Here is a 9,658-nt window from a genome sequence, read left to right on the forward strand (position 1 = left end):
TCATCTACACTCACAGTGTGTGCCGCTTCCCCTACAGGGGCAGGAGCCTCTGTGGCTTGGCCTTGAGGTTTTCTCTGTCACCCTTGTCCTTACTTCTCAGGGAAACTCTGGTCTTTCTGACACTGACTCTTCTTCCCCGCTCCATGGGCTCCCAGGGGCCCTCCCAGGCCCATGGACACCCCACACCCTTGCTGGGCCTTTACCTTCCCTTCATGACTTCCAGGCCTCCACTGTGCCAGCCACTCCCAGACTGTCCCCTGTGGGCCCTGGTGAGCCAGTGGCCTCTGCTGCCTCCCTGGACATCTTTAGGGCACTGGGAGGTGTGGGTGGAGGTTCCAAGGGGGTTCTGGAACCGGGCAGCAAGGTCAGAGCCTAGCCCGGGTACCAAGCTGGGTGACCTCAGGCTTTCTTTTTCTTTTCTTTTTTGGCAGTGCTGGAGATGGAACCCAGCACTGCTCACATGCTAGCCAAGTGCTCTACCACTGAGCCACATCTCCAGGCTCTTTTTTTGGTGTGATTCTAGGCTTCGTGCATGCTAGGCAGAGTGCTGTAATATTGAGCTAAATCTCTGGTCTGTCCCAGACTTTTTTATTTTTTATGTTTGAGACAGGATTTTACTAAGTTGCCCAGACTGGCTTCACACTTACTATCCTCCTGAGTACCTGGATTACAGACATGTATATGCATTCAGGAAACTTAGGCATTTTATTTTATTTTTAAAATTTATATATATTTTTTGAGACAGGGTCTCACTATGTAGTTCAGACTAGCCTTGAACTCGCTATGTAGCCTAGGCTGGCCTTGAACTTGTGGCCATCCTCCTGCTTCAGCCTCCTGAGTCCTAGGATGATCCCAACCCTAACCCTAACCCTAACCCTAACCACCTTGGCTGATCTTAAGTATTTATCCATTTTTTTTTTTTTTTTTGATATCAAGGATCGAACTTGGGTCCTTGTGCTTTCGGGGCAGGTGGTAGAACCACTGAGTAAATCCCTGGCCCGATCTTCTTAGGCATTTAAAAAACTTCTTTGTACCTTGATTTTCTCTTCCATAAAATTCCTACTCCATACATGTTCAAATGTTTTGATGTTAATTCCTTAATCTTACCTCAACATTTTCTTACCAGAATAAGACAGCCCTGGGCCTTGTCTTATATATGTTCTTCCTTTCCCTGAAACCTGGTCAGCCCCATGGCCAGTTCTCCTGGCCTTTCAAGTGTCCCATCCAGCCACCTCCTTCACCCTTTCCCAATCTCTGTCACTTGGGCCCTGCCTTGACTTTCTTTCTGCAGCCTCCACTCTTTCCCCCTCCAAGTTACCCCTCTTCACACTTTCTGATACTCAGATCTGCCCTTGATCTCCCTTGCTGTTAACACCTGCTTTGGCTCCCCAGTTCCCATAGCACAAAAGCCAAACTCTTTAGTTTGCATTCAGGACCTTTTACTACCTGGGTCATCTGCCTACCACATCTACCCCATGGCAACCACAGGCTGGGGTGGGTGTTTTCTACACACACACACACACACACACACACACACACACACACGCACACACGCACACACACACAGGCACTTTCCCTTAAAGTGAAAAGTCTGCCTTTCCTCACTTCCTTCTGTAGGTCTGTCCCCATTCCCATACTGCACATCCAAGGTCCACCATCAGAGTCCCTCTCAGCCCTCCCTTCCCCTGTCTGCCTCTCCAGGGTTCCACCACTGGGTGGGGGAGGGGCCCCGCTTGGCACCCCACCCCCCATTCCAGCTGGGGCTCTGGTCTCCAACAACAGAACCAGAGCCACTCAGTGCCACTGGAACCCATTCGGGGTGGCCTGCAGCCCCTTGTCCCAAGCCAGAAGGGCTTTGGGGGCGGGGTACAGTCCCTGGCAGACTCATCGTGTGGCCAAGGAGGCTGAGAGGTGCCAGGGACGTGGGAGCCAACCTCGTAGGGAGAGGCAAGAGTGTGGTGTGCTTTTCTTTCCCCTGCTGGGGGTCCCTCGGGGCCAGCCACAGAGTGGGAGGCCTCGGCGACAGAGCCTGTGGGTTGGGGGGCTGCAGCAGGACAGCATCTGGTGGCAGGGGAACCATGGCCACCATCCAAACGGAGACGGACTGTTACGATATCATCGAGGTGCTGGGCAAGGGCACCTTTGGGGAGGTGGCCAAAGGCTGGCGGCGAAGCACCGGTGAGATGGTGGCCATCAAGATCCTGAAGAATGATGTGTACCGCAGTCGCATCATCAAGAACGAGCTGAAGCTGCTGCGCTGCATGCGGGGTCTGGACCCCGAGGAAGCCCATGTCATCCGCTTCCTCGAGTTCTTCCATGATGACTTTAAGTTCTACCTGGTCTTCGAGCTGCTGGAGCAAAACCTCTTCGAGTTCCAGAAGGAGAACAATTTCGCACCCCTCCCTGCCCGGCACATCCGGACAGTCACCCTGCAAGTGCTCAGGGCCCTGGCACGGCTCAAGGAGCTGGCGATCATCCATGCCGACCTCAAGCCGGAGAACATCATGCTGGTGGACCAAACCCGCTGCCCCTTCAGGGTCAAGGTGAGGGCACTGCCCCGCCCCCAGTGCTTATCCCACCTCCTGGCCCTGGGGTCTCCCTCCCCTCCCCATGCTGCGGCTCCCCATCTCCCATTCCAGACCTGAGGTCTCCCCTGTCTCCCTCCAGGCCCAGAGGTCTCCCTATCCACTTCCATTCTCAGCTCAGCTCTTTGGTCCAGCCCTGTCCTTGTGGGGCTGGTGTTCTATAAGGGAGACAGAGTCACAAAGGAGGGAGAGGTGACACAGGAATGGGAAGGAGAGGAGATAAACCAGGAGGAGAAGGCTGTGGGCTGTGGATCAGAGTAGGAGTGGTGATGAGGGAAACTTTAGACCTGGTGGCCTGGGAGGCCTCATTGAGAAGGTGACATTAGAAGGGAGTCCTGAGGAGGGAGGGAGCTGAATAGACATACAGAGGAAAAGCATCCAGGGAGAAGGAATGGCCAGTGCAAAGGCCCTGAGGTAGGGTGTGCCCAGCATGTGTACATGAGGATCACGGAGGGGCCTGTAAGGCTGAAGCCAAATGAATGAGGTGCAGAGGGAGGAAATGAGATCAAGGAGGTGGTGGCGCACACCTGTAATCCCAGCACTCAGGACGCTGAGGCTGGAGGATCGCCATGAGTTTGAGGCCAGCCTGGGCTACACAGTGAGTTCAGTTCAGCCTAAACTGCATAGTGAGACCCTGTGGCAACAAAAAAAAAAAAGAAAAGAAAAAAAAGGAGGTGATGGGTGGCGTTTTGCAGGACCTTGAGAGACACAGCAGGGACTTGGGTTTTATTTTGTGGGAGATGAACCCACAGATGCTGAGGAGAGGAACAAGGTCGGACTCAGGTGTACACAGGCTACTTCCTGTGTGAGGGAAGCAGGCTACAGGGGGTGGGCAGGACAGGGGGACACAGAGAGGGATGGTGTGGGCATGGGAGGAGCTGTGGGTGGGCTCTGGGTAGATTTTTGGAGCTAGAGACCACAGGATCCACTGATAGTCTGACACTAAGTAGGCGAGAGGCGGGGAGGACTCGAGGGGCTCAAAAGCCTATTGGTCTGAAGAGCTGCAAGTGTGGCTGCAGTATTACTTGTCACTGTTACCTCGTCCATCAACATTCACCAGAGGCCTCTCTGTGCCTGGCCTTGTCCTGTGCTGAGCACACCGGGGCACCTCTGCTCCCCACCCCACCACCCTGACCCTCTGCCATCCTAGGCCTGGCCCTTCTGTCTGTTTATGGCTTTGTCACTCTCTGGTGATGGCTCTGAGCCCAGAGGGCCCTGAAAGCAGGCCTGGGCCTGGGCACCTCCTAGACCAAAGCTGGAGGCAGTGCTCAGTGAATGTATGGGAGACGCAGACAGGAAAGGACAGGTCATTCTGCCCGGAGACGGAAGGACAGAGACCCAGGGAAGGAGGGACTTCCATACACCCAGCAGGGGACACCCAGCAGCTAGCCAGTGTTGGCACACCAATCCTGCTTGTGGATGAACAGGCATTGGCGCAAAGCCCAGAGTCACTCAACCTCTCAGGGTCCTGGCCCCAGCAGGCTGGGCTCAGAATCGAGATTAATAACCATAGCATGATACTGCCTTCTGCGAACAGAAGGTGAGGAGCTGGACATGGTGGTGCGTGCCCCAGTGCCAGCACTTGCAGAGGCTGAGGCAAGTTGGAGCCCAGTCTGGGCAACTTAGCAACTTAGTGAGACCCAAAAAATTTTAAAATGCTTGGAGATATAACTCAGTGCAAAGGCCCTAGGTTAAATCCCCATTACCAACCAATCAACCAACAAACAAACAAAGGTTGAATGAAAAAGAAAGAAACTCAGAGGGGGAAACCAAGACCTTTGCCAAGAAAAAGTAAGTCTGGCCAGGCATGGTGGCACATGCCTGTAATCCTAGCACTCAGGAGGCTGAGGCAGGAGGACAGTCACAAGTTTGAGGTCAGCCTGGACTACATAGTGAACTTAAGACCAGCCTGGACTACACAGAGAGACCCTGTCTCAAAAAACTAAAACAACAACAACAACAACAACAACAACAAGAAACCTAGAAAAAAAGGTAAGTCTTGGAGGTTCAGCATGAAAATGCAGAGAGCTCCCCTTAGAGGCATGGAGAGAAATTCACACTGGTTCAAGGTGATTGCCCAGTGCCTGTCACAAAGTTAGGGCCATACAGGGCACAGACAGTGCCTGGTGATGAAGACAAAAGAGGGTGACATAGAGATGAAAGGACAAAAGGCATCAGGCATGAGACTCAAGCTAGGAAGAGGCAGTTGCAAAGAGAGACAAGTGAGAGAGTGGAAGAATGACAGGAATATAAGCCCACCCATCCATCCATCTCTTCATCTATCCATCCACTCATCCATCCGCCCATCCCTCCCTCCCTACCTCTATCACCCCATCCTTCCCGAGCCCCCTGCATTCCAGGCACTGTTTTTGTTTCATGACAGGGTCTCAGTATATAGTTCAGACTGGCTTTGAACTCATGGTGTAGTCCAGGCTGGCCTCGAACTTGCAGCAATCCTCCTACCTCAGCTTCCCAAGTTCTGGGATTACAGGCATGCACCACCATGCCCAGCTACAGGCATTGTTCTAGACCAGCAAAGACACACCATTGAACAGATCAGACAAAATCCCTGCCATACTGGAACTGGCAGCCTTAGTTGGGCAGAAAAATGATAAAAAGTAAAATATATAGTGTGTAAAATAGTGTTATGAGCAATAGTGAAAATCAGAGCTAGAAAGGGGGATAGAAAAGGTGGGGCTGCTGTTTTTGACAGGACAGCCAGGGAGGCCTCACTGGGGTGACATCTGAGTGAAGACCTAAAGGAGGAGATGGAGGGAGGCTTATGAAAGCTGGAGGGAGAGCATTCCAGGCAGAGGGAACAGCCCTGATCAGGGAAGGTGTGTGTGTGTGGGGAAGCATGAGGAGGCCCGTGTGATGAGGGGAGGGTGAGTGTGTGGGGGGAAGTGGGGTGGGAGACAGAGTGAGCAGATTCAGGGTCTGTTGGATGGTAGAGTCCAGCAGGATGTGGTTGTTACACCTGTAATCCCAGCACTTTGGGAGGCTGAGGCAGGAGGATGGCAAGTTTGAGCTCAGCCCGAGTAGTTTGGGAAGACTGTTTCAAAATAACAAAAAGGGGGCAGGAGATTTAGCTTAGTGTGAAGGTCCTGAGAAAAGGGAAAAAAGAGGCTGGAGCCAAACCTGATTTGCTGTTAAGCAAGTGTCTCAGAGACAGAAAGAAAGGTCTCAACCCTCAGAGGCACAAGACCTAGTGGAGAGAATCAGAGACAGAGGGAGCCAGACACCACCCAGGGACAACGGCTGGAAGACACAGATAGGGACACACATGGGAGAACAGGAGATGACAGCCCAAAGGCAGAGGCAAATGACAGATACAGAAGCACAGCAGGTGAGAGGTGCCAGGAGGCCCAGGTTGGCTGTGGCCGCCCCGCCACTGCCTATCTGGCCTTGTCCCTATCCCCTGCTCTCCTCAGGTGATTGACTTTGGGTCAGCCAGCATTTTTAGTGAGGTGCGCTACGTGAAGGAGCCGTACATCCAATCCCGCTTCTACCGGGCCCCTGAGATTCTGCTGGGGCTGCCCTTCTGTGAGAAGGTGGACGTGTGGTCCCTGGGATGCATCATGGCTGAGCTGCACCTGGGCTGGCCCCTCTACCCGGGCAACAACGAGTACGACCAGGTGCGCTACATCTGTGAGACCCAGGGCCTGCCCAAGCCCCACCTGCTGCACGCTGCCCGCAAGGCCCATCGCTTCTTCAAGCGCAACCCCCACCCTGACGCCGCCAACCCCTGGCAGCTCAAGTCCTTGGCTGACTACCTGGCCGAGACCAAGGTAGGGGGGTGGGCAGGATGAGGGCAGTCAGTGTGGGGGCTGCTATGTTAGACCTTAGGGAGGACCAGAAGCTTGGGCTCAGCTGGGAGGGTTGTCACTGCAAGAAAATTCCGGGTGAGATCGAAGGTGTGACTGGAAATCTGAGGATCAGCTCTGGGGGTCAGAGGTCAAGGGATGCTGTAGCAGGACGGACCTGGGTTATAGCGCAAGCATGCCAGCGAGATTAGGGCAGCTTCTCTGTTGGCTTCAGATCTGGCCATAGCAACTTGTGCAACAGTGGAGATCTGAGTCAGACCGCAGAGGACATGGGTGGGGGGCTGGATGTGAGAGTCACGACAGAAACGAGGATGTGAGTGAGACCCTCGGTGTGACTAGAAGTTTAAGGCAGCCCACCTGCTCCCTCTGTGATTACAGTCATCAACCCTGTGCAGGAAGAGAACCTGGGTTAGACAGCAGTAGGGACTGGAAGTTTGGGGCCATGTGTGGAAACTTTCACAGCAGGAAGGGTCTGGGTGACACCAAAGGGGGGACTGAAAGTTTACGGCGATTCTCTGACAGCTCCATGGCTAGAGTCATCAAACTTGTGTGGTAAGAAGGGCCTGGGTCTGACCTTGGGGGACCAGGAGGGCTGGGATCAGGCATGGAGGCTACAACAGCAAGAAGGATCTGCCGGGGATTTAGCTCAGTGGTTCTGCTGCCTGCCTTGCAAGCACAAGGTCCTGAGTTTGATCCTTGATCCAAAAAAAAAAGAAGGATCTGGATTTGACTCCACGGAAGACTGAAGGTTTTAGGGCAGCCCCCCTGCTAGCCTCTGGAAGGGGCTGGACCCACAAGTAGAGGCCTGGGGTGAGACGTGGGGCTTGGGTCAGTGAGGGCTTTGGGTCAGGTAATAGGACCAAACAGCACAGCTGGGCACCTTTCCTGCAGCAGCAGGAAAGCTCTGGACTAGACGAGAGGTCTAGTGTGAGGGATCAGGTGCGGCCTGCTAGCAGCAAGACAGCTCCAAGTCAGATCACAAGCAGAGCTGCAAGTGGGGGCTCAGATGTGGGTCCCAGTGCAGGAGAATGTGGGGCTCAGGGCCTGGACATATCTCCACCTGGTGCTGCCACCCATGTTCCTCTAGGTGCACCCACTGGAGCGCCGAAAGTACATGCTCAAGTCCTTGGATCAGATTGAGACAGTGAACTGCGGCAGGGCTGCAGGGCGGCTGAGCTTCCCAGACCATGAGGCACTGGCTGAGCTTGGTGATCTGAAGAGCATGGTGGAGCTGATCAAGCGTATGCTGACGTGGGAGTCGCATGAGCGCATCAGCCCCAGCGCAGCCCTGCGCCACCCCTTTGTGACCATGCAGCAGCTGCGCAGCACCCATGAGGGCACCTGCTACTACCAGCTGTCATTGCGGAGCTGCCGCCAGTCATTGCAGGTGGAGGGAAAGCCACCCCTATCTGCTGCAGCCTCTGCTGAAGACAGGCTACCCTACAACCGTTTGGCAGAGAAGGAAGAGGCCACCGTGGGCAGGGGTGCTGTGGAAAATGGCAGGCCCTTCTTTCGGGATGAAAAGACACCTGGCATGCAAAGGGCCATCGACCAGCTGGGGGATCTGAGCCTGCAGGAGGCTGGGTGTGGGCTGTGGGGTGAGGCCCAGGCTGACGCCATCTCCGACATGTTGACCCCACTCAAGGCAGCCACTGCTGGCTGCCAGGTCCCCAACTCAGGCCCAGAGCCCATCCTGGCCTTCTATGGTAGCTGCCTGGTAGGCTGCCACAAGACCCGCAAGCTGCCCTCGGGCTCCAAGTCTGACTCCAACTTCAGCAACCTCATCTGGCTGAGCCAGGCTTCACCAGAGGATGACGGGCCCTGCTGGGGCAGCGTCTGGGAGGAAGGAGAGTGCCAAGGGGCCTCTGCTGAGCCACCTGCCATCCCACTGCAGGAGGGCGATGGGCCCAGTATCAAGGACACAGTCATGGATGAGGAGATAAACCAGGTGGGTGGGCGGGGGTAGGTCAGGGCCTCCTCTAGAGCTCGCTCCAGCGTGGGGGCACAGATAACCAGGCCTTGCCTCCCACACATCTGCATGTCTGCAGCTGCCACAGGGTCCAAACACGACAGGGTTCAGTGAACACTAATCGGCCCTCATGAGGTGATCAGGCCCGGCACATGCAAACTCTCAGGACGGCACTAGCCATTTTAACCTGCCTTCATCTGAGCCCTGGGGGAGGTCCCATACACACTCTGGTTTCAGGAAGGCATAAACAGAAGACCAGCATGAACTTTCTTGTTGATGTCCCTCTTCTCCCCACAGAGGTCAGGCCCTGAGCTCTTCAACCCCAATTACCGACCTGGAGAATGGCTAAGTGAGGCCGACTGGACCCTGGAAGGCATCAGGGGCCTGCGGGCTCAGGGGGTCCCACCCCGCCACCTCCAACCACATGCTCCACCCCGGGGCACCAGCTTTCTGCAGCATGTCGGTGGACATCACTGATGGTGACCACACCCCTACCCATGACTGAGGGCTGCACTGCTTGGTGTGGCATCCCCTCATCCTGAACTGTTCCTTAGAGCCATCCCCCAAATCTACAAATTATTCTTATAGAAAGACAGTTATCCAGAATGTCCCCTGCCTCCAGTGCATCCCCCCCCCCCCCGCCCCAGGAAACCGGAGGCCCCTGAAGTCTGACCCATGGCCCCCTTGGCAGGGTCAGCAGGAAAAGGGCTGTCCCCTGCTGGCCTGAGCTCACCCTGGTCCTGCTACCTCCTCCTGTTTCAATAAAGAACTGTTCAGCAGTCCTGCCTCTTGCCTGTCTTCACTGATTGAGGCCTGGATTGACCCAGGGGTTGGCATCAGACTGGTACCCAGGGCCTGGCTCTGCCATGCTGTATCCAGCTGGCCACTGGCTCAGGCTAGGGGTTGGGCTATGTGGCACTGGGAAAGGCTGTGCTTGGCACACTAACCCATCTCCTAAATGTGCTAAGTGCTTGGTACCTTGCAAATCCACCCCCAGGTCATTTGAATTTGCCAAATGCTGAGGTCTTACTGATCACCAGACCTTCCTAAATGTTACAGACCTGACATGCACTTGCCCTTGCCTGGGACATGCTAAGTGTACATCCACCTGGCAGGCATAAATGCATGTTAGGTGCACACTCCAAGGTTCAGACATGCTGGTCCACCCTTGGGATATGGCCATGGTCCAGTTCATGCTGGTCACCTGGAGCATGCTTAGTGTGTGGCACATGCTACCCCATGCTGGCTACACACGTGCTCAGTCTGGGCCAGCCCATGTG

The 9,658-nt window shown here is 55.0% G+C and overlaps 1 protein-coding gene across 2 annotated transcripts; it reads left to right on the top strand.

Moving 5' to 3' along the window:
* The first annotated feature begins 1,582 nt into the window (after nucleotides 1-1,582).
* Hipk4 (homeodomain interacting protein kinase 4) lies at nucleotides 1,583-9,524 on the top strand. Of its 2 annotated transcripts, none has more exons than XM_004874183.4 (4): nucleotides 1,583-2,543; nucleotides 6,017-6,373; nucleotides 7,497-8,357; nucleotides 8,676-9,524. In XM_004874183.4, exons 1-4 carry the CDS (start codon nucleotides 2,079-2,081, stop codon nucleotides 8,853-8,855), a joined length of 1,863 nt encoding a protein of 620 aa, XP_004874240.1. In that variant the 5' UTR covers nucleotides 1,583-2,078; the 3' UTR covers nucleotides 8,856-9,524. The 2 variants fall into 2 exon arrangements, with proteins under 2 accessions (XP_004874240.1, XP_021107341.1); XM_021251682.2 differs by having other exon boundaries at nucleotides 6,017-6,220.
* The last annotated feature ends 134 nt before the right edge of the window (nucleotides 9,525-9,658 follow it).

This window comes from Heterocephalus glaber, unplaced genomic scaffold, assembly GCF_053883595.1.
Source record: "Heterocephalus glaber isolate CG9 unplaced genomic scaffold, H.glaber_assembly_v1.0 deba00001002, whole genome shotgun sequence".
Lineage (NCBI taxonomy): Eukaryota > Metazoa > Chordata > Mammalia > Rodentia > Bathyergidae > Heterocephalus > Heterocephalus glaber.

Coding starts and splice junctions, on each gene's coding strand:
- Hipk4 (XM_004874183.4), top strand. CDS start 2,079: ATGGCCACCATCCAAACGGAGACGGACTGTTACGATATCATCGAGGTG. Junction 6,374..7,496: donor ACTACCTGGCCGAGACCAAG/GTAGGGGGGTGG, acceptor ATGTTCCTCTAG/GTGCACCCACTGGAGCGCCG. Junction 8,358..8,675: donor TGGATGAGGAGATAAACCAG/GTGGGTGGGCGG, acceptor TTCTCCCCACAG/AGGTCAGGCCCTGAGCTCTT.